We start from the raw sequence: 25,700 nt of genomic DNA on the forward strand, positions 1-25,700 counted from the left end.
TTCAGAGAAACGGATTTAACGATAAGTACAAAAATCCGATTTTTTCAAACACAGGGGTCTATTTACTAAGCTGTGTTAGGAGATGAAGGGAATGGTGATAAGGTACCAGCCAATTAGCTCCTAACTGCCATGTCAAAGGCTGTGTTTGAAAAATGGCAGTTAGGAGCTGATTGGCTGGTACCTTATCACCGTTCACTTTATCTCCTAACACAGCTTAGTAAATAGACCCCACAGTCTGTAAATTGCCATTTAGAAGCTAATTGGTTGGTACTTTATCTCTCTCCAAAGTTTAATAAATCTTCCCCTTAACGACTTTAATTAATCGTAGATGTATGATTTATAGAGGAACAAAATTAAAACTTTCAAAATAAAAGTGATTTACACAGTTGTTAAATTGCTTATTTTTTCTAACTGCTTCTTATAAGAGTCAAGCATTCAGTGTTTTGTATTTTTCTAAAAAATTCCCTCCCGCCATCACACTTTGGACTCCATATGGCTCTATTACTTTCAAAATCAGTTACTAGGTTGATTCTGACAGAACTATATAGGATTTCTCATCTGAATTAACCTTTGTTGGGGAGACAGATAAAAACAAAATTGAATTTAATGCTTTATGCTAGTAGTTCTTTAGCAAGCTTTTGAAGACTAGTCATTTTTAATACATATGCAAGGCTGTAAATAATATTGGTTGTGCTTACAAAGATTAAACCTGGCATTAACAAAATAGAATATTTAAGAAAAAGTGCATACAAAGACATGTAAAAAACATATTGTTAAATAAGTAAATCTTACATAAGACTCAAAAGTTAAAATAAATATTAGTAATACTGAACATCCACAGCTGAGTTAACATACATACATGATTTTGAGTACATGCACTTGTTAAATCAAATCACAACATTTAAAGCTAAAAACACTCCATTCTTTTAAAATTTATGCGTTTTAAAGTTTTTTGAATGGACTGAAAAATTTAAGTCGGGGAAGTCGGAGAGCAGGGAACAGACACCATGCAAAGCTTAAGAGAAATAGAAAGAGACGGATAGTATAGTTCATAAATCGGAAGAAGAAAGATCTAGGTCTCTCTTGAATGCTGTGTTCAAGAATTGGAGGGGACACTGACCTGGTGGACGCAGATGTTGTGGTGCAGTCACTCTTACTTAAAGTCTGGGTATCATGTAGGTCTTCTACAATTCTTACTCTTTTCCGTTCTTTCACAGGTTGATCACTGCTGGTTTTGTCTTGGCTTGGGGGTCCAGTAGACCCACCTTGGTCAGCATGTGCCTCTTCAGAAGTGCAGGCATTACTTTCCGATGTCAATGCTGTGTTTTCTTTTTCTTCTGTATTTGTGCTGGGAACAGGATCAGCAGTACAGACAGACAGACCGTTACCGCTAGCTGCATCTTCTAGCGGGATATCAAGCGGAAGTTGTTCTCGTCTTCGCTTCTGTGTTTGCAATTTAATGATTTCTATTATATATTGAGAAAAAAAGAAAATGCTTTATTCAGTGATCATTTCCAGAAAAAGAAAATAGCTCAAATAGTTAAAGCAAAGCACACTCTTAAAAAAAGAAATACAAAAATAGGACGTATATGTATTAGAATTAAACTTTTAAAGAATCAGCAGTGGTTATACCTAGGCCTTTATGAGAAACAAGCTCCACCACACCTGATACAGGACAAAGCATGGAAACTATATACGTTTGTTTGCATTACCTATTCTATACTTGTGTATTGGAAGATCCAAAAAAAAACAACAAAAAAAAAAACCTAAAAATAATCTCTTTAACCGTTCATGCCCAGGATATGTTCAAATGAAATCTCTATATCAAAAAAAATAAAAAAATATTTGTGCCACTGAAAGTAAAAGGGTTTCCATTGGGGTTGAGTACGGGATGCCGGCGCTCAGAATCCCAACACCAGCATCTCGGCAGGGATAGGATACCAACACCTGCCGGTAAGTACCCTAAACCTACCCCTAACTCTCCCAGCAGCCTAAAACAAACCCTCCACCCAAGCAGCCTAAACCTAACCTCCCCCCCACGCAGCCTAACACTATCCCCCCATAACCCCAATACTTACCGTCGATACACCAGCGATCAGGATGCTGGCGCCAGGATTCTGACTGGTGTCGGGACACCGGCGCCGGCATTCTGAGCGCCGGGATCTCAACTACATCCCTTCTATGGAAATTGTTGCATTTGCAAACCCAGCACTTCTATAGGAAAGTAGTGAAAGTATGTGTATTATAGTCATCAATGCAACTTAAAGAACAAGTAGTGCAAGTGGCTAATTATCTAACTATGTACATCACGCTATTATAATGTAAAGGATTATTATTGCACCAGTCTAGGTGTGACAATGAAGCTATATGCAAACCGAGGAATGAGACCGCACTAGTGGTTAAATTTGAGTGACACTTAAAGAGAGTCACTATAACGCAATAAAAGAAACCAACATAATAGAAATCAAAATAAGATTCTCAAAATATTTATAAGTTGGTGGTGCCTCCCAAAAAAATTTGTGCTAAACACATGTAAAAAACTCCTTTATTGCAAAAAGCAGAAAAAGGGGAAAAAGACAAATATGTCTTTATGGGAGCACTCTTGTATAAGAATTAAATATGATGTATATGGAAATGAGGTGAAAATAAAACTTAACATTTATTGAATACTATTTAAGATGAATTCCCATCAAGGGTGAAGTTATGTACAGGTATCAATCCAATGAGAGGTCACTGTACTTATATGAATCAAAAGTTATCACTAAGCATATATAAATAAATTCCAATATCTTGCTATATAAGAGAGTGACCTTGTATTTGATCTAGAGTGACATGAAGTGTACACATATAGCAACGTTGTGTCATCGAAAACCCTGAGGGAAAAGACAATGATAAACATAAATTGAGAAACATATAATGTTATATATCTCCTGCAGGGATATGATATAGAGTGTACACCTGCGGCAAAATTATTCAAAGAGTAACCCTGAGGAAAAAATGACAATGAAGCTAAATGCAAAGTTACTGACCAATGTAATAACACGAATGCAGTTTTATTGTAAAAAAAAATCATTGCTTCATTGTAACTAGTTACCAGAATTAGGTCCTGAGCTGTAAACATTACGAATAAATAAAAAGAAATGAAATCTAGAAAAAGGGCAACAAACATTTGGTAAGATTATATGGGCCTAGCTCACTTGTGCTATCTGATATATACAGCTTATAGATATGGGATTAGTACCATCAGGTTCATATTTCATTTTCAGTTCATCCAAGCTGACACGAAGTTTCATGTTTTCACCCTGGGAGAGCTTAAGATGTCTATCGTTAGTAAACAGCTTCCGTTCCAGCTCCAGGACACGCTGGCTTTCCGCTAAAGCTTTCATCCTTTGTAGCGATAATTCATCTTTTATGTTTTCAATCTCCTTACTGCAAAGAAGCAGGCAATTTACAGGCAACATTTATTTTATTATTATATCCATACTATATAAGTTGTGTACCAAATTCACTGTTTACACAATTGCCATTAAAAAGGAATACAAAATATACAATATTATCCTATTCATGGTAAAACAGCTGAAATTGGTAACGAGAGATAGAAGAATTTGGAAGGTAGCACCATAACCATTCATTTCAAGCAACATAGAGCAATTGTTCACTACGACCACTAGATAAAGCTGCTTGGATGGCCCTTCATTGAGCCGCCATCTGAGAATCTCTATCTAGTGGCAGTAACAAACAACCCAGGTCGCCATTTTTGTCAAATTCCCCATAATCTTTCATCTTTAAAATTATTGTATAATTGACCACATCCCCTTCCTTATCGGAGGTGGGGGATCGACCAAACAAAAAAAAAAAAATAGCTTCAGTGTGAAAACTGCAGGATTCATATATTAAATGTTGTGGCACCTTACGAAAGAAAGGAGTGCTTGGGAATGCAATATTGTGGGCATGATGCAATTAGGAGCGAGTTTCTTGCAGTTACGGTACTGCTGGACTTACACATTTTTTGTTTGCAGCTCCAGGGTTGCAATCAAATATGTGCGAGTCCGGGATGTGATTGGTCTGCGAGGGGCAAATTGTACGCAGTTAAAAAGGCAACTCGCCCCCTTTGCTCGTAATTGGATCGAACCCCTAAAGTAAGAATTATTTTCAGTTGTGAAAAATTTTATTTCATTTCCTAGAACCTTTATTTCTATACAACATAAGGTTGATGGACACATTTGTGACAAATATATTAAAATCAAGTGACAATTTATAACATTTGACAGTATCATGCTTTATGTACTGTAGTTCTACTTAAATAATTGCAGCCATTAACAATACAAAATAATTTTATGTATCATGTACTTTGAGCTACAGCTATAAGATTGTAATCTAAAAATGGATTCATATAGACACGTCTCTCTCCCTCCCTCTGCCCAGATTGAAGACTGGACCCCTGCAGCCTTAATTTTTGTTTTACACTGTCCTCGCCTATAACCTGAATAACTATGCAAATTAGAAGTAAATGACAGTGCAGGCAGGTTTGGAATGGGGTATGTCAGGAGCAGACTGACTTACAGAAAATAAATCAGTATAGCTTCCAAAATCATTTGAGTTTTAGAAATCACTGCAAAACAGAGATGGTGATTCAGCTGTGGAAGGATATGCTATCGCAGCTGCAATAGCTGTAACATGGTATGAAAGCAGGAGGAGTTACGTCTGGTGTATGCAATACTGATACGAGCAATCGGATCATCTGCAATACCGTTGACCAGCTGAGAGACCATGGTGTCCCGCAAGCTGGCCGCCGTAGATGAGTAAAAGAGGCCAGGATCCTGGCCTCTCCACTCCAAAACAGTAGAAACAGAAGTTGCCGAAAGCCGCTCACCACCCAGAAATGGGATTGACAGTCTGCTGCTGGACTGTGTTCGCGATTGAAGCCCCGTATTGCACGTGTGCATTACGAGTCAGGTGCAAGTGCAGATTCCAGATAATCGTGAATCTGTTTGATCCTCATCACTGCATCCGCAGCTGAATAATCCCCTGAAACCACTCTGCAGACCAACATTGGAGACCATGTCTAGCAGGGAAGCCATCATGGTCGGAATGCCGGGACAAGAGTCCCATTTCCGGACAAATGGGGGCCTCCTCGCAGTGGCACTGTGTGGCTGCAATCAATCGCCCCTGCTGTTTGTAATCTCCGTATTTTAAGATTTGCCAGGATCAAGGATTGTGAATTAATTATGTTGTCTGCCACAGTCTGAATGTATCGAGTGCTAAGCTGCTCACGAGTCTGCCAGAGTGTGACAGTGTGTATGAAGCCAACCCCTCAGCTCCAGAACCTGTGTAAGTTAAGAGTGTCTCGGTTTTATGGGATTGTGTGACAATGTGTGGCCCCGACGAAGATCAAACCTTGGCAAAAATCTAATCCTGGTCCAACTACACTACCATGCCAAATTTCGTGGAGCCAGGTACAAATCTCTCTCACTCTCTATCTATATTGTATAAAGCTCTATATCCCAACACACTAAACTACTTTTGGTACTACATATTGTTGAGTTCAAAGACCAGCAATCTGTGCAAGAACAAGCATTCTACAAAATGTGGTGCACTACAACGTGACTGTGATGGGTTGTTACAGTGATTTCACAATGTGAGGTCTCCTGTTGGACAGTCCTGAGATCTTACACTGACCAGCTGTACAGTATAAGCCATCCCATGTGAAAATTGCCAATTGATCCATGAGGATAAATATTCAATAGTACCTGTACTCCAGGAAAACTGGTCTGGTCATAAAAGTGTTAAATATCTCCAGTTTTGAAGGAGTTAAAGTTAAAGATACACACCCAAAACAACTTATTACATATTTAATTAATAGTTGTATGTAAGCCATCAGCCACCCTTCTACCTCTTACATCTCCACTCAGTCAATGAGCGCTTTCTCTCCTCCCCCGATCACTTCCTCTCACTCCCGCCCTTCTCCAATCCGATCTAATACCCTACTAGCATTTAAAGTAGCCCTTAACACCACCTCCTCTTCTCTCTCCACATTTTATACCCAACTAATCTGCTCCGGACACCCTCTGTGTGTTCCCCCACTGCCCTGTTGCTCTTGTGCCCAGGGCTCTCTACTCATGTTTTGTTATAGATACATAATTACAACATGCAAAATGCATAATATCAATTTGTTTATTGTCTGTATTTGTCAATATTGTTGACTGTATGCACATGTAATCTTGTATGTCCTTTGTCTATGTAAGGTGCTATTTTGTGGCACCTTAGACATAAAAGATAGTAATGCTAATGAAAATGATAATAAATGTATTACAAACCTGGAATTGTCAAGTTTCATTTTAAGTAAATCCACATAATAGACATGATCACCTTGTACCAAAGGATCAGTACTGATCTTCGCAGATCCATTTTCACAATTTTGCTACAGAAATAAAGGGTACGTTAGAAATAAAATAATAGACATAGTTAAGGTAATAAGTTTGTTAAGCCCATTTGAAATATATACATTACATGAAGAGATCATTTTCACTCTGCAAAAGCTGTACAACTAAGATACGATCATTTTGTTCATTTGTTTAAAAATGTACAGTCTGTGTGGTAACAACTGGTGTTCCCAAACCAAACTAAAGCAGGGTGCTTAACAATAATGTGATGTTTTTTATACAGAAGTTTGGCGTCTGCACCCTAAACACCTGCTGAAGAAAGGTTACTTTACAGTGTTACATATAACACTGACCATTTGGTTTCACAAACAAATAATTGCGCTAATCCAATAAGGGGTATTCGGATAAACTACTTAATAGAAGTCTAGTTCACATATAGCACGTGTTTAATTGTATAAAAAGAGTATAAAATCATATAAACATGACACCACAACATCAATAAATCACAATATTACCATTTAAACAGTAGACAGGGTAAAAAGGTAAAGAAACCTTTAAAAATCAGTACTATGTAAAAAATAAAGGCTAAAAGAAGGGACCACTGCTCATAAAAAATCCAGAGATTTGGATTAGATCAGCTGGATAACGTCCAATTTGAAACATATATCAGTCTCACCAGCATATGTCTTTAAGTACCGGCCACATGAAGCAGTCAAGCCGATTAGGTATACAATACTGCAGATAATAGTAACTGTGTCACTAAAAGTAACAGATAATAGTAACTGTCAATAAAAGTTATTACTCACTCCTCGTGCAGTAGTTTCCAAGCTGCATGCTGTGCACAAGCTAAGCAGCGATGTTCGTATAAGCAGCACCTTCAAGACAGTCATGACTTCTAATAATTCTGTATGGTGAGATATACAACGCCTCCAAAAGCGGAATATGTTTGACAGATGTGTACGGGGTAGTGAAATACAGCACGCAGTATCCTTAACGATGTAATTGGATTTTATGAGATCTGGCTCTTTCCATCCGGATGCGTCTGGCAGGTCTGCACCTATTTGCGGTGTCCGCATAGCGATTGGCTCCGTGGTGCAGGTATACCTGGATGCGCTAGTTTGAGAAACTTAATAAGAAGTGTAAATGGTTCAAAATGGCTTACTCCAGTAACGACCAGTAATTCAGTGTAGTCGCGGCTAGTGGCAGGTAGTTCAGCTGGGATAAAAGATAGATGCAGTTTGGAGGCCCCACAGTCCTAACGCGTTTCCCTTCATTCATAAAGGTTTATCAGAGGATTGTGGTCAAGGGTCCACGGTCAAGATTAAATAGTATCCTCCATTAGTCCATTACCTACAGCCGTGTAGTTGCAATCTAAGTTATTTAAGAAATTAACCCTTACCTAGACATCTTGTATACATAATTAAATGTTGACCAGACATATTATCGACCAGTTAATAAACTACATTAAATGTAATGCAGTTTTAAACAAATAATTCATCAATATTAATTGGTAATATATCAACCAGACTTCCCTTGGTGTAGCGAAAAATAATAATATATAATAAAAAAGGGAGCAAATAGTTGGATAAAAAATATAAAATAAAAAGAATGAAAAAAAAATAATATAAAGATAATTAAAAATTATTAGTCCATTACTTACACGGCTGCTTATACGAACAATGCTGCTTAGCTTGTGCACAGCAAGCAGCTTGGAAACTACTACACGGGGGTGAATAATAACTTTTACTATATTATCTGCTACTTTTAGTGACAGTTATTATCTGCAACCATGTATACTTAGTCAGCGTGACTGCTTCATGTAGCTGGTACTTAAAAACATATTCTGGAGAGACTGATATACTGTTTCAAATTAGACGTTATCCATCTGATATAATCCAAATCTCTGGATTTTTTATGAGCAGTGGTCCCCTCTTATTTTTTACATAGTACTGATTTTTAAAGGGCTTTTTACCTTTTACCCTGTCTACGGTTTAAATGGTAATATTGTGATTTATTGATGTTGTGATGTCATGTTTATATGATTTTATACTCTTATACAATTAAATACGTGCTATATGTGAACCAGACTTCTATTAAGTAGTTTAACAGAAAACCCCTTATTGGATTAGCAAAATTATTTGTTTGTTATGTCTTGTTTCTGAACTTCAGGAGTGAGGGTTACACAGATACACCCCTTTGTAATTGCTGCAGTCTTAATTTGAATTTCGGATCACCAGATAAATGCATAATACTCATTAGCACAATCAGATCCTTTTGATATTAGAGCATTTGGTTGTTGCAGTTTTGTAGTTAAAATGGAGAATGCAAATTCCAGTATATTTCTTAGCAAACATGACCCTGCTGACAACTTCATGACAGACTGGGGCCAAATGTAAATCACGGAAATTATAATCCTTTTATATGTCTTTTCTTTTCACCCTGGCTCCATTACTCACACCTTAAGCTTTCTTACTACATCCCCTCTAAGTTAGACTGCTGTACACATTGATCAAACACACCCTTACTCTTGTACCAGCTGATACAACGTGTCATATTTAAAACCATAACTTTATATTATACAGACTTTTTATCCCCCCTTTGCGTGGCCACTATTTACCATTTCATTCTATTCAACAAAGGGGAAACCATTATATCATTCCATCATCAGATGGAGTGGATGTGGCTGTAATCTTTTCAAAGGGATATTCTGAACGGGAACAGGATGAAATAGCCACTAGCGGCTTCCATGTGACAAACTCAATGGTAACCTGGAAGCAGTGTATTAGTGCATGGAGCTCACAGTGTGAAACATTTCAGACCGTTCCAGATTTCGGAAACAGGGACTGCTTCTGGAGCAATCTCCAAATGTACCAACCTGGTAATTTTTTCTCTTATCTGCATTGTGATATTTATATTATTCATCAAATTCTTATCTATCCTGGGCTACACGCACTGGCTTAACTACTGTAGGTGCAGGGGGTACGGCTATGGGGCCCGGCCGTTGCCCTGCACCTATTCAAGCCGATGTTGCATCCTCCAGCAGTGTGTTGCGCAGGGCAAGCACATCTGCCATCCCGGTCGGCTCCACCACTCCGACTGATACTGGGCCGGCCACACATCCTCCCAGCATCAGTCAGTGAGGAGAGATGGAGCTGACCGGGTGAGGACATGTGCCTGCACTGCGCAGTATATGCTGAAGGACAACCATGGAGCAGAGGTAAGTTGAGGAGGGGGAGGGGGTGGAGCTGCGGTGGGAGACGGGGGACCTAGGGAGGGGGCCATGAAAACTTTGCTATGGGGCCCTCCTAGGTCTAGTTACACCCCTGGCTACATAGCTACTCCCAACATTGTTACCAGCATTTCAGCTGCTATTACTACTTTAGCTATAATAAATATATATATATATATATATATATATATATATATATATATATACACACACACACACACACACACCACAATATATATATATATGTATCAGACAATGTAGCTGATAACCAGCGTCTATTAATGCAATTTCTGAAAAATGTATAAAGTGTACGTGTGCAATATTATGAAAAAAGTGCAAATGTGCTTATTTGCTGGTTTAACATCACTGGAACATTGAAAGCGACTTAGTGCAAAAATATGAGATATGGTAAGAACTTACCTTTGTTATCTCTATTTCTACGAAGTCCATAGGGTTCCACAGGATTCCTTGGGGTATGGGTGATGACGTCAGGCATCGGGCACCATAGAGTTAAGTTTTCAGCCTCCCAGGATGCACTAGGGTCCCCCTCCTATACCCCGCCCCCGAGCCAAGGCACCTCAGTTACGTACCAAGCCATAGGCCGGAGGAGGAGAAGGGTGAGAGAAGAAAGATCTGGACACACACAAGAATCACATTTTCACCAGAGGGAGACGGAAAATACCGGTGACGAGTAAAACTCATCTGCAGCACAGGTGCGACAGGGCGGGAGTCCTCTGGAACCCTATGGACTTCATAGAAATAGAGATAACAAAGGTAAGTTCTTACCATATCTCATATTTTCCACATCAGGGTCCATTAGGTATCCACAGGATACCTTGGGGATGTCCCAAAGCAGTATCCTTTAAGGGTGGGGACGCTCCTGTGCTGAAAGGAGAATCCGCCGCCTGAAGGAAGCATCCTGAGAGGCAAAGGTGTCAAACGCGTAATACCTCACAAAGGTAAGGACAGAGGACCACGTGGCAGCCTTGCAAATCTGGACTGCAGATGCACCACGTCGAGCTGCCCGCGAAGGACCCACAGACCTAGTGGAATGTGCCCTCACAGAAGAAGGAACCGGAAGGCCTTCATGAAGATAAGCCTCTGAAATAGCCATACGAATCCAACCTGCCAAAGTTTGCTTTGAAGCAGGCCAACCCTTTTTACGGAAGCCATAGAGGACAAACAAGGCGTCCGACTTCCTAAAAGAAGAAGTGTAGTAAACATAAATCTTTAAGGCCCACACAACGTCCAAAGTGGCCTCACCCACTGAAAGATCAAGTGAGTTAAAAGCCGGCACAACGATTTCCTCGTTGATATGGAAACTTAAAACTACTTTGGGAAGGAATCCAGGACGAGGGCGCAGCACCGCCCTGTTCCTATGAAAAATCAGAAAAGGGGGTCTACTGGAGAGAGCCCCTAAGTCAGAAACACGTCTAGCCGAAGCAATGGCCAGAAGGAATATTGTTTTAGCTGTCGGCCATTTAAGGTCCACTGATCCCAGTGGTTCAAACAGCAGTGCCTGGAGAGCTCTCAGGACCACAGCCAAATCCCAAGGCGCCACCGATGGAACCAAACGTGGCTGAATACGAAGAACACCTTGCATAAAGGTGAACACATCAGGGAGCGCAGCAATCCTACAATGGAACCAGACTGACAAGGCAGACACCTGCACCTTCAGAGAAGCAAGGCGAAGCCCATGGTCTAGCCCCGCCTGTAGGAAAGCCAACACTCTAGACAGACAGAACTCACGAGGGGCATAACCTTTCGGTCGACACCACTGGAAGAACGTATGCCACACACGATGGTATATCCTTGCAGAGGATGGCTTCCGAGCTCTTAGCATGGTTTGCACCACAGAGCTGGAAAACCCCCTGGATCTTAACATGGCCGTCTCAACAGCCACGCAGTCAAAGACAGCCGAGCCAGGTCCGGGTGAAGACAAGGACCCTGTGATAGCAGGTCCGCTCGTAGCGGCAACCGCAGAGGAAAGTCCACGGACAGACTCTGAAGGTCTGAGAACCAGTGCTGCCTGGGCCACTCGGGAGCTATCAACAGGAGTGTACCCCCCTTCCTGTTTGAATTTCCGGATTACCCGCGGAAGAAGGGAAAACGGAGGAAAGAGATAAGCAAACCGGAACGTCCACTGGACGGACAGAGCATCCACCAGAGACGCCTTTTCGTCTCTTGTGCAAGACTCGTACACCGGCAACTTGTTGTTGTGCCGAGACGCCATGAGGTCTTTCTCTGGAAGACCCCACCTGTCCACCAGAAGTTGAAAGACGTCCTGGTGCAGAGACCATTCTCCCGGATGTACGTCCTGGCGACTGAGAAAATCCGCTTCCCAGTTGAGGACTTTCGGGATGAATACTGCTGATATAGCCGGGAGATTGCGCTCCGCCCAGACCAGAATGCGGGACACCTCTACGAGTGCCACCCGACTTCAGGTTCCTCCTTGTCGATTTATGTAGGCTACGGTGGTGGCGTTGTCCGACTGGACCTGCACGGGGTGACCTTGGAGAACCCGATGTGCCTGCTGGAGAGCATTGAAAACCGCGCGGAGCTCCAAGATGTTTATTGGAAGCCCTGTTTCCGCCTGAGTCCATCTGCCCTGGAACAAGTGTGGACCCGTGACTGCTCCCCAGCCCCGAAGGCTGGCGTCCGTTGTCAACAGGACCCAATTCACCACCCATAATGGACGACCCTTGTTGAGATGGGTCGTCTGCAACCACCAGGCTAGGGACAGGCGAACCTCCGGAGTGAGCACCATCGTCTGGGACTTTAGACTCTGAGGCAGTCCATTCGATTTGGACAAGATCAATTGCTGCAGAGGTCTGGAGTGAAACTGGGCATATTCCACCATGTCGAATACTGACACCATGGAGCCCAGTAACCTCATCGCCGAGTGCAGAGACACACGGCGACTCTGCAGACAACTGCGCACCCTCAACTGTAAGGCAGAGATCTTTTCCCCCGTCACAAAGATCCTTTGCTGTCTGGAGTCCAATAAGGCTCCAAGGTGTACAATCCTCTGAGACGGGATCAGGGTGGACTTCTGCCAGTTTATTAACCAGCCGTGCCGTTGTAATACTGCAATCGTCAGGTCCAAGTGGCGTAGAAGGGGCTTTGGAGATCCTGCTACCAACAGAAGGTCGTCTAGGTACGGCAACATGCGGACTCCCTGCAGCTGCAGGGAAGCCGCCATGACCGCCATAACCTTGGTGAACACACGTGGTGCTGTCGCCAGGCCAAAAGGTAACGCCCGGAACTGGAAGTGGTCATTGCGGATTGCAAACCTGAGGAACTGTTGATGGCATAAAAGAATAGGGACATGCAGGTAGGCGTCCTGTATGTCCAACGACACCTTGTAATCCCCAGGTTCCAGCGCCAGAATGATGGACCGTAGGGTCTCCATCCGAAACCGAGGCACCCTCAAGGACTTGTTGAGTGCTTTGAGGTTGAGGATCGGACGGTACGACCCATTGTGTTTCTGCACCAAAAACAGATTGGGATAGAAACCCTGGCCCCTCTGGGAGAATGGAACAGGCACTATAACTCCAGCCTTTGTTCCGGTCTGATGTAAGACCCGTGGTAAAGAATCGGGATGGGGGCCTGTGCCGAAAGGAGAGGGCATGCCCGTGAGAAACCACCTCGTGAACCCAATTGTCTGTCGTGTTTACCGACCAACACTGGGCGAACTGCAGCAGGCGGCCTCCCACTTTGGGATCCCCCAAAGGGAGGCCCGGACCTTCAGGCCGCAGGCTTGCCATCTGACTTAGGGGCCGGACATCTGGTACTCCAGGCCTGTTTCCGTGACTTGGCCGATTTTTTGGGGCCAGCCCGTCGTGGAAAAGACTGTGCTTTAGGCCTACCCTCGGGCCCTGTAAGGCCGAAAGGACGACGTACCTGAACTTGAAGGGACCGCAGCAGACGAGAGACATGCCGATTTGGCTACCGCCAGCGTGGCTACAATTTTGTCCAGATCCGGACCAAATAGGACTTCTCCATTAAAAGGCAAAGCTTCCAAGTCCTTTTTGGAATCAGCGTCCGCCTTCCAAGATGGCAACCATAAGGTGCGACGAGCAGCTACAGCTGCCGAAGAAATCCAAGAAGTTAGGGTACTGATATCCAAAGCCGCTTCATTGATGTAAGTGGCCGAATCCCGGAAATTGCCCACCAACTCGGTCTGTTCAGCCGAACAGTCGGAATCCAAAGACGCCTCCAAACTATCCGCCCAGCTCTCCATAGCTCTGGCTACCCAACAAATGGCCATAGCCGGCCTGGCTGCCCCCCCCCCCGCGAGGGAATAAACGGACTTTAGGCAGATCTCCACATTACGGTCCGTAGCATCCTTCAAGGAGGACATGGAGGGCATGGGCAACGTGGCACTTCGGACCAGGCGTGTCACATGAGAATCCACCTGTGGAGGGGATTCCCACTCAGAAAAATAATTGTCCGCAAATGGGCAAGTCACCGCCAAGCGTCTTTGAGGCTGATACCGTTTACCAGGGTGTTTCTACGCCTCCTCTAAATGGTCTACTAACTGACCCGAAAGAGAAACACTGTGGCGTCATCCTTAAAAAAAGAATATTTTGACTTGGATACCGGAGGATCTTCATCCTCAACCACTAAAGCCGTGCGGACTGCCCGAATAAGTCCAGGAATTTAGCGTCCGACTCTTTAGTTCGGAGAGGTTCTTGGTCAGAAAGATCCAGAATCTCCCCATCATCAGACGTCCCGTCGTCATCCTCATAAGGAGCGGACAAAAATGCCACCGGCCGCTTAGGTGGCCGCAACACAGACTCCCCTTGTAACACATCCAACAAATGCTGTACAGAACTTGTCAGTGAATTAACCCACGCAGGCTCCTGAGAGACCTGGGGAGGAGAAATAGGGAGACTGTGGGGTACCATCAATTGTCTCGGGAACCCTGCATGGGTGACGACACCACTGACTGCTGGGACAATCCCATCTGTGAAAACGCAGGCTGCGGAGCTACACTAGGGTTGTAAGCGCTTTGGCGAAACAAGCCCAGGGCGGTTCCTGTACCGGAGCCATGACCGTAATTGGCCGCGCCAATAAATAACACTGCCGACATAGTCCCTCCGCGTTACCCTCCCCCTCCGCTATTGGTACCTTACACGTAGTACACATAAGCTGGAGAGGAAAGTCACTCTCAGACATGATGGTAAGTATGTGACCCCTCTCACTGATACTTGTTAGTGTAGTGGTAGAACCACCCTGCAATCACCGCACCGCAAGGGCTTTAGCAGAAGAAGAGCAGTGACAGTGAAATGGCTGACAGCAGAAAGTGAAAGTATAGGCAGCAGACGCTAGCAGAAGTCACATACGATGCAAAGAAATCAATTCCTGCACTATCAGCGCTGATCCTCAACTATGCAGACACAGAGCCTGGTAGGACACAGCGCTGCATACACAGACCTGTTACCAACGGAGGAGAGGTATGCCGGGGGACCCAGACCACAATGCCACCGATCATCAGCGTCCAGCAGCGCTCACCATGCTTCAGCAAAGATGGTCACCGAGGAGCAGAGAGGAGGCCGGCCAGGGGGAGGAGCGCTGCCACAGGGCCAGTCAGCAGATGCAGAGAGGGCTGTGTGCAGCGAAGGAGGCGCCGGCTGTGTACAGGGAAGGCGCGCTCCCCTGGCATGCAATTAACCCCTGGGACGCCGCAGCGCTACCGCTCAGCCACGGTCCGCTGTCCCAGGGGGTTAGTGGAAGCACAGGTTAGTTACCTGGCTCCACGCTGCAGCCAGTCCTCAGGGAGCCCCCTGCCTGTGGACTCTGGACCATGTGCTCAGCAGGGACCCACCGCGGGACCCCGCTGCTTACCTGCTGCCCCCTTGAATCCGGCCATGGTCCCAAACACCTGGGGTCACCGCTAGCTATGACCCCAGATGCTTACCAGCATCCCCGGATCAGTACCAGCGTTCTGGTACTGGCGGGGGTGTAGGGAAGACAGCATGGACGTCAGCATTGACTGTCCATGCTGTAGTTCCAGATGAGCAGCCACAGCTGCTTACGAAGAAACTTCAGGGGCTAACCTTAGCCCCCCCTCTAAACAGGTGCATCCGACTCCGATCCGGGCACCAACGAAAACTGAGATGCCTTGGCTCGGAGGCGGGGTATAGGAGGGGGACCCTAGTGCATCCTGGGAGGCTGACAACTTTAACTCTATGGTGCCCGATGCCTGACTACATCACCTATACCCCAAGGTATCCTGTGGATACCCTATGGACCCTGATGTAGAAAATGCGATGCCATGAGGCAGACCAACCAAAGCAATCCAGGGGACCCACACCCCCAAAAAATCAACCCAAAGTTGCACTATAATTTGTAGGACTTACCTTAATGAAGGAAACGCATTGGGACCCCAGCCTCACCTCCACTTACCTTCATTGATACCCTGAACCCCTGGAAACTTGCCCTGGGAGACCAGCCAGAGGATTTTACAAGATAAGCAACTTCTTTTTTACCTTGTGTTAATTTTAATGTGTATTTTATTAATAAATCTAAGTTGATACTTACTACACTATGGTAGCAATTCCTTTGCATTACTAAGGTGCCAGAATATTGTGAATGCGGTGTATATTGAGTCCGGGACAGAGGAGTTACAGGAGAAAGAGGTCTAAATTTGGAGTCTGGTGATCACCGCAAGTTGTTATAAGATACGCTCACATAACAAGCGTATACAGGGTACGTATATATATTGGAGACTAAAGTAATTTTGATTGGTTATCATAACTACTACACTATCAGGCGCTTGCCCTTTTACCCCTTTTTCTCTACATTTTTACTAGAAACCGTCCAAACCAAACGGTCTAATGAAAAGACTGAGCTGCTATCCTTTCCAGAGAGGGTGCATAGTGTAGTGAACTATCCCCTGGTTAAAAATTTCAATATATCCCAGTACAGGAATACAGGGCCAAAGTTCCACCGTTTCGTTGATATATATATATATTTCTTCATTTTAGGGAGCGGCAAAAGCTTCCTTGTGTCGGCAGCAACCATCTATTATTACAGGCACACAGGCTTTAGTTGTCACTGCAAAGGCTGCATTTAAAGGATGCAAAGTTAAAAGTGGAGTTTGAGCTGGAGTTTGTACCACTCTCTAACCTCACAAATGCCAGTAGTTCTAAAGCACTGCACCTCCTGCACGGTACTTACTCCTCAATTCCACTCTCCTGCAACTTCACCTGGTAATTCTACACATTGAGCCAGATTCAGATGTGGACGCAATGCAGATATTTACGCAGACTAAATTGTTAGCCATTACGCATGCAGGTAAACTGCACTGTGCACATGCAACTATGCTCGCACAGTGGACTTATTTGCAAAGTGAATGACTGGTAGTCAGCATTTCGGGTATGTAACAGAGGGTGGTTATAAAAACGCATGCATGTCAGACCATTTAAACACTGTTTATTGGGTGTCCATAAATTAGCCACTGCATCCTTCCTTGCATGTCTGGAGACCCACTATGTCTGCGACAGCTTAAGCTTGCTCAGAAGGCTGATGGCCGCCTGATCTGCATTTGAGGTTTCCGGTTTTGTGTGGTGCGGTGGATGTGAGATGCTTTCAGTGGGAGTCTCTATGTACTATGGCGAGTGAGACATTAGTATATTTTCTGATTTGCGATCAGGGAGATTGCAGCTGCGATGGCATTTGCGTCCACATCTCAATTAGGCCCATTGTTGCTTAACATCGACTATCATTATTATTGCATTCTCATCTCATGTAGCAGTATATCACCTGTTATTAATCTACATTTTACCATGTACTTCTTTCTGCAAAACATTGACTGCTTTCCATGTCTTTCTATACTGCCACTGCCCCCTTCTTCCTAATTCCACTTTCTCAATATATTTGCAAAGTTTAACCTATTTTTTTCCTGTAATTTTCCACGGCGTGTTACACATATATGAAATGCTCATTCTGACCACTGTAACCTTAGTAGAGTGCCCAAAATGAAGAACAGGTGGAACTATTTATTCAGTGTACTGTATATCTTGTAAGTCACTTTTTAGTTTTAAACTTGTAAGTCTTGCTTCCATGTATTGCTCATCTCATACATTGTAAGCTGTGTGCACACAAGATGGCTGTCCTATCTCATACTCTCATGGGTAGGATGAACAATGCAAGAATTGTGTATCTATCCAAGTACTTTTTATCCCCCCCATTATGTGTAGTCATGGTCTATTCTGCCCAGTGTAGTCATATGTTGTGCACAGAAAATATCTGCCTAGCCTGGTACTTTCAAGGGGAGGCAGAATAATCCTTGGAACTGAGGTCCTAAAATGGCTGCTTCACCTTTATATTGTGTTTATGGTTTTTGTACTACATGCAAATAATAACCTCTGTATTTATGATCATGGTTTCTGTACAGCGCATTGACTCCTTTTGGAGAAACGCACTGTATAAATAATTATATAAAATTATATTATATGGGCAGTGTCCTTTGACTTCTCTTCTGTAATGTTATAAAATTACAATTTCTGAATTTTGTTTTCACTTTTAACTAAATATTTTAAAATGACCAAGTAAAAAACTTTGATCAAAAGTAAAACTCACAATGCTCATGTGATTGCAAGCCAATTTTAATACAGGTTGAGTTTCCCATATCCAAAATGCTTGGGACCAGGGGTATTTTGGATAACGGAATATTCCGTATTTTGGAATAATTGCCTACCATAATGAAACATTTTGGGAATGGGACCCAATATACACACAGAATGCATTTGTGTGTTATATACACCTTATACACACAGCCTGCAGGTAATTTTATACAATATATTCAGTAATTTTGTGGCTCAAACAAAGTTTGGGTACAGAAATTAAATTAATTTATGTTTCATATACACCTTATATACACAGCCTAAAGGTAATTTTATACAATATTTTTAATAATTTGTGCCTTAGACAAAGTTTGCATACATTGAACCATCAAAAATCAAAAGGTTTCATTATCTCAGCCATGCCAAAAAAATTCCGTATTTCGGAATATTTGGATATGGGAGACTCAACCTGTAATTCTAATCAATGTATAGAAGCTTTTACCCAAACGAATAGCAGATCCCTTTATAAATACAGGCAACAATCTGAGATTTTGAAGAACATACCTGATATTTTTCCAGTTGATGCACTTTCACTAGAAGTTTCTCAATTTCACTGTTCTTTTGTGCAACCATTGACTGCAAACGTTCCAGCTGTTCATGGTCTGTCTGAGAACCTTTCAGCTGTAATAATGTTGCTATTTGCACCTATCAGGCAAAAGAATTCCAAACAATTCAGATTAAAAACTATCAAACCTATTTTACTTTTTTTAATAAATGGAAGCATTTATACAACCAAATTCCATTCACATATTAATTTCTGTATAAAAACAATTTTTCTTCAATCCTGATGCACCTCAGTGGAACTTTAGATATAAGGTCAGCTTAATACTGAAAGTATATTCTACAAAATAAAGTTCATATCTTACTAGTACATATGAAAATGTCCCAACTCAACGTGGGGTATAGAGGGTGCTGATCAGGAATTGTCCCTGAAACGAACTACTCGTTTGTAAAGTAGATCCTCCCCCTCTATATTCTCTTAATGCAATTTTTTCTGTTATTTTCTAACAAAACCTTCAGATGCACGGGACTTATGCTGGGTACACACTGGCAGATATATTGTATTGGCTGATTAATTGAATTGCCATTATATCTTGTGTGTGTCGGCCAGTGTGTACCAGCAATATGTCTGAACGACGTCGATCACAGACATATCGCGTTGGCTGTGCTGCACAGCCGATGCCCAATATTACTGCAGATATAAATTGGGGCATCGTGCAGTTAGCCGACCGCCCGTACATTTCCAGCAGAGGCCGCAATGAGGGAGCGTGACATGCAGCCAGATGATGGTTGTTTAGTGTGTAAGAACCACCATCAACTGCAGATCACTCGATATGCAGATATACCGGTCAGGGGTGTACCCAGCTTTACAGTCCAGTGCATCATGCAGAGTTTTTAAAAATGCCAGAAGGAAAGGCTTACTGTAGTGACATTTTTTCTGGCGTATATTTTTTACCAACGAAGTATAAGACTTGGACATCGAAAAAAAAAAATACAAATAAAAATGATGGTCTAGAAAACAGATCACTTATTTGAATGTATGTAAATGTCCATGTGTCACACAGAAAATCACCCTATATGTAGCAGAGGGTGTTGCTACAAATCATACATAATGTTAATAATTTACAGTACAATCTATTGAAGAGGGTGCTGGCACAATGTATAAGCAACACAGTACAATGGAATAGACAGTGTAAAGCATAATCTATGTAAATGTAAGTGTACAATATACAATACCATGCCACAGTTGTACAGCAAAATGTTACAGAGTGTAGACAGGGTACAGTTAGTGTTCATTCTAGCACCCTGCACCTGTCACAACCCATGCAGATCCTCAGGGAACCTCAGGCCCAGGGGCCGTATAATGCCCTCAGTATCATTTAGTCTGGCCCTCTGAGCTTTTTTCTGCTAGCCTCATCTGGCTAGCAGGGTGCCTAGAATGGCACCCTGCAGCCAGAATCTATGGAGCAGTGCCATCTGGAGCATTCTTAGTAAGCTTCAGAGTCACACCGCTGCCTTTACAGCTCTCTGGAACATCCTCAGGATGCATTACAGTAATCACCGGCGATTGTTGCCCCACCCCTAAGTGACATCACACGGAGGGGGAGTGGCCTGCACCGGGCCCGCGAATAGTGTTATATATATCAAAATGGCCCTCGGCAGAAGAAAGGTTCCCCACCCCTGGTGTAGATAGAGTACAAGGTATGCAATCATAATGTCGCCAATCAGGTAGACACCTGCACAATGTTGACATTTCCAGGCACTTAGGGGTATATTTACTAAAGTGAAAGTTTTTAGAAAGTGGAGATGTTGCCCATAGCAACCAATCAGATTCTCCTCAACATTTAATTAACACCTTCTAGAAGATAACAACTAGAATCTGATTAGTTGCTATGGGCAACATCTCCACTTCTAAAAACTCTCCCTTTAGTAAATTTACCCCATAGTGTTGACAGAAGAACAAAAACAGCATGCCGACATTACATCAGTGCAGACGCCCTGAACACAGACGTGCTCATGGCTGATGCCCTGAACACAGACGTAGCCCTGTCCGACATGTTCACGTCGAGATGAAGGTCGACACGCTCATGTCGAGATTAAGATTGTCTGACATATCGAATCTATAGACAACACAATGAAGGTAAAGAAAATGCTGTTGATGGTACATGCATCATACCATACAATGGTGTAGAACAGTTGTTGACCTACTCAGTCCACAAATAGTCCTCTTCCCTCAGATAACCTGTGGCTCTTTAGAATGTGTCAGGAATGTATGAGACAGTAATCAGGGTGGGCAAAATCTGCGCTATAGCGCGTTTTTACGCGCTACAGCAAGATGGGGACCCGGTTTTTAAATCTCTGCGAGTCCTGCAGAATGCGCTGGCTGAGTGTGCTGCCTGTGTGTGTGTATGCAGTGCTGCAGCAGCCTATCACCACCAGTGGTGTTTTCTCCACCAATCACCGCCGGCGGATTCACACTGCAGCAGCCAATAACCGCTGGCGGCGTCTTCTGCACCAATCACCGCCGGTGGATTATCGTCAACCCATAGTTGCCGGAAGCGTCTCCTCATTCAATGGCTGCCGACAGCATCTGATTTAATTGCTGCCTTACACCACCACCCTCCTTCCGTGCCCGCGGTGCCAGCACGTTCTTCCAAAGATGGATTGACTCTGCATCCAGGGACAGCGGTCAGGAGGACTCACAGCATGTACAGGGGATGTGCTGCTCTGACAGCTGGTGACAAGAGAAAATACCCTGAACTCAGACAGGTCAGTAACTTACAGCTTACAGTCATCACTGTGCAGAGCCCCCCGACTCCTACTGTGTGACCATGTGCATCCCCTCTAACCCTCCCTGACTGTGTAACTGTGGCCAACCCCACCCCCTAACACTGACTTTGTAACTGTACGCAATCCCCCCCCCTCAACCCTGACTGTGTAGCTGGGTGCAGCTCTCCTAACTGACTGTGTAATTGTGTGCAGCCCCCCCTAATCCTGACTGTGTGACCAAGTGCTTCCCCTTTAACCCTCCCTAACTGTGTAACTGGGTGCATCCCCCTAACCCTGTCTCTTCACAGCCCCCCTAATCCTGACTGTGTGACCATGTGCATCCCCCCTAAACCTCCCTGGCTGGCTGTGGAGCTGTGCCCCCCCCCCCCCCCACCTAACCCTGACTGTCAGCCTGATTTAGAGACGGGCGCTCTGAAAGAGGGCTCGCTCTGAATCAGGGAGTTTTTTTGGGGGGAGCGGCCTCCTGGACAACGACAGCCGCCCCTTTTGTAGTGAGCCATGGAGCGAGTGCTTTTTGCGCTCGCGCGTGCGCACTGGGCCAACATCGACCAGTTTGCGAGCGGGTCAGAATCAGGCCCTGTGTGCATTCTTTCCCTAGCCCCCGACTGTGTGCTGTGTGTATTTCCCATTTACCCTGTTAACTCTGTGCACCGCCCATCTTACCCCAGCACTGCCTGTCCCTAACCTGCTTCTTGCCCTCAATACTACCCCAGCTATCTACCCTAACCCCCTCCCTACCCTTAGTACTGCCTGCCCCTAACCTCTTCCTTGCCCCCAGCACTGTCGCAACTGCTGTCTGCACTTACCACTCCCTGTCCCCAGATCTACCTGCCCTTACTGCCCACTGGCTCCAGCTCTACCCCATCTTCTCCCTGCTTTTACCCCCAGCTCTACCCCAAATGCTGCTTGCCCTTAACCCCCATAATATGTGATGGGAAGCAAAAAGTGGAGCAGGACCCCAATTTTAAAAAGTGTGGGGTCCCTGGGACCCACATTTTTTCGCTTATCGCTATCACTGAGTAATTAATACACCTGTGCAGCAGCCAGTTGGTTTGAAAAAAGGAGATCCACCAGAGGCCCTCAGAGTGAGTCTGGCCACCTCTTGTGTAGAAAAAAAAACAGCTCAGTTCAGGAGAGTGCGGGCACAATAAAAATACTTATTTTATATTATAATATTTAATATTTACAGCATTTTATAAGAGGCAGATACAGAGTGTATACTTAAGTAAAATTAGATCTGTAGACAGCAGACACAAAAACACTCCGCAAGAGTAATCCATGTAGACCCACTCTGCCAGAAAAGTCTGTAATCACCAGAAAAACACTTGTACTGTAGCTGGAGCTCACAGCTGTGTGCCTGTTTTAGGCAGGCTCTCATTTGAGCACTTACAGTCTGCTTTCCAAGAAAGAGGTGCTGTTCTGCCTGTGGTTGCACCTCTCCCCGAGGTTAGCACCACCAGCTATCGCCATAGATAGCTTCCTTTTCTAGAGACTGATGATTTGTGCGGTGCAGTTATGTTAAAAGAGTTCGCCTTAGGGCTATAACTAAGGTCTATTTATAATCATTGCCACTTGTAGCTTCCTTTTATCCCTGGCAGCCCCTATCTTCGCCTCCCCAAGCACTTTCAGCTACATTCTCTTTAATTTAACACACACATTTTAAAGGGTTGAGTATGAGATCCGGGCGGATGGGTTGCCGCTGGTCAGGATACCGACAGCGGCATCCAGAAAGTCAGATTCCCGGCACCCATAAGGAAATAGGCAAGTCTAACCCTTACCCCTTAACCCTTCCTCCCCGCACCCTCCCCCTAATGCCTACCCCTAACTCTCCCCCTAATACCGGATACTTACCTTTGGGATGCCGGTGGTCAGGTTTCTGGTGCCAGGGTCCCAACGCTATCAGAATTTCGGTCGTCGACAACCCGCATGCTGACTACATCCCATTTTAAAATATTGTCATACACGGGACTCAAACCCACCACCTCTCACAGTCCTTGCACACAAAGCTATCTACTCCACAAGTTCTTATGGTAGCCCTGAACACAGACGTGTTCACCAGCGCTCTCCTACATCTAAAGCTGGTGAGTTATACTACATAATTATTGTGCATCATCACTGCAGCCATTGGTTTCACACTGTATTTGGGCAGTGACACCTGGATAAGAGTGGTACAATGTGATCAGTACCCCTTCATCATCGTATGGGACAAATGATGAAGGGGTATGAGGCCACACCCCTTTTTCAGACACACACCTTATGTCCCTATTTGAAAAATGAGGGAGGAATGCTCTTTCTGGCAAAAAGTCTAGTTACAGCTCTGCTCTGGCTCACAGGTAGCCACGGGCACTGCACTGACTAGGCCATAAATTCCTGAGAATGACTACAACTAGTTTCCCACTCTGTTGTCTCCTCAGATGGCCGCCACAGCATTTTCTTCAGTTCACTGCTTTGCGGTGAATACAAAAAAAAAAAAAAAAAGACACAAACTGCCTACAGATGTGTCCTCATACATCTAGACTCCTTGCAATAGAAACAGTCCTTCTGGTTGTGCCATGTCATGGCGGGACTCGGTAGTGGCAATCGTCTTTTTGTGCGACTTTTCCCTTTCGAATGAGTCTTATTCGCACAGCGATGCAGTTTATACTGATTAAAAATATATGCGGCATGCCTATATTCTGTGTGCCACTGCGGGTGTATCCGCATGTGAGATGCTACGTACGTAGCATGCAGATGCACCAACACGGTTGTATGAGAACACATCTGTAAGCAACACCTATACTGTGAGAAACTCGGAAAAAAATGAGAAGCTAATGTATGGAAAGTTTCTACAAAGAAGTTCTGGTAGTTTGAGTGCCAATTCCTAAGTGGCGCCCTCCATACCTCAAGAGGAGCAATGTCACACAAACCGTATATAGGAGAGAAGGAGAGGTGTTACTGTACCTGGACAAATTAATTTTCATAAAAGCACCACCAACATATTCACTTACATTTCATACAGTGCATCCGGAAAGTATTCACAGTGCTTCACTTTTTCCACATTTTGTTATGTTACATCCTGTAAAAAGGTTTTTTGTTTAAGATTTTTGCAAATTTAAAAATAAAAAAATAAAAAAAAGACTAAAGGGGGGTATCCACTAGACGATAAAGTTGAACGATTGAACGATAATGATAAAATCGTTCGATAATCGTTCAAACATCGTTCGAACATCGTGCAGTAATTGTTTCTAACGATGTACGATGCGCGCTCCCGCTGGTCGTTTGATCGTCTCCTCCATCGACTGAACATGCAGGTCAATTTCACTTGATTGCTTACAAATCGTTTACACATCGTTCATGCTGAACGATCAAACGATGAACTACTGTCTGCCCACTATAGCTGAAAGCTCTCAATCACAGATTAAAACAACAGTTTATTGTTAGATCTTTTGCAAATCGTTTGCAAATCCTTTGCAAATCCTTTGCAAATTGTTCAGAGTGGAAGATCATATTTCAAGGGAAACTTCAAGGGAAAATCGTTAAGAGGTTGGACAGGGATAAAATCGTCTAGTGGATGCCCCCCATAAGAAATCACATGTACATAAGTATTCACAGCCTTTGCTCAATACTTTGTTGATGCACCTTTGGCAGCAATTACAGCCTCAAGTCTTTTTGAATATGATGCCACAAGCTTGGCACACCTATCTTTGGGCAGTTTCGCCCATTCCTCTTTGCAGCACCTCTCAAGCTCCATCAGGTTGGATGGGAAGCGTCGGTGCACAGCCATTTTCAGATCTCTCCAGAGATGTTCAATTGGATTCAAGTCTGGGCTCTGGCTGGGCCACTCAAGGACATTCTTGTCCTGAAGCCACTCCTTTCATATCTTGGCTGTGTGCTTAGGGTCGTTGTCATGCTGAAAGATGAACGCTCTGGTGCAGGTTTTCATCCAGGATGTCTGTGTACATTGCTGCATTCATCTTTCCCTCTATCCTGACTAGTCTCCCAGCTCCTGCCGCTGAAAAATATCCCCACAGCATGATGCTGCCACCACCATGCTTCACTGTAGGGATGGTATTGGCCTAGTGATGAGCGGTGCCTGGTTTCCTCCAAACATAACACCTGGCATTGACGCCAGAGTTCAATCTTTGTCTCATCAGACCAGAGAATTTTGTTTCTCTTGGTCTGAGA

At 43.9% G+C, this 25,700-nt stretch overlaps 1 protein-coding gene across 2 annotated transcripts in view; it reads right to left on the minus strand.

Annotated features, from left to right (window-relative positions):
- SPDL1 (spindle apparatus coiled-coil protein 1) overlaps positions 1–25,700 on the minus strand; it is an 87,623-nt gene that overhangs the window by 9,504 nt on the left and 52,419 nt on the right. The window contains exons 8-11 of one of the 2 annotated variants that reach the window (XM_088465049.1): positions 18,750–18,890; positions 6,318–6,421; positions 3,242–3,429; positions 1,121–1,466 (exon numbers count right to left, since the gene is read on the minus strand). In XM_088465049.1, coding sequence (XP_088321175.1) covers positions 1,121–1,466; positions 3,242–3,429; positions 6,318–6,421; positions 18,750–18,890 — 779 coding nt within the window. Of the gene's footprint in view, positions 1–642; positions 1,467–3,241; positions 3,430–6,317; positions 6,422–18,749; positions 18,891–25,700 lie in introns of those variants that run through there. The other variant, XM_088465048.1, reaches the window with a different exon arrangement.

The sequence above is a fragment of the Taudactylus pleione genome, unplaced genomic scaffold, assembly GCF_031769625.1.
Source record: "Taudactylus pleione unplaced genomic scaffold, aTauple2 ptg001827l, whole genome shotgun sequence".
Taxonomy (NCBI): domain Eukaryota; kingdom Metazoa; phylum Chordata; class Amphibia; order Anura; family Myobatrachidae; genus Taudactylus; species Taudactylus pleione.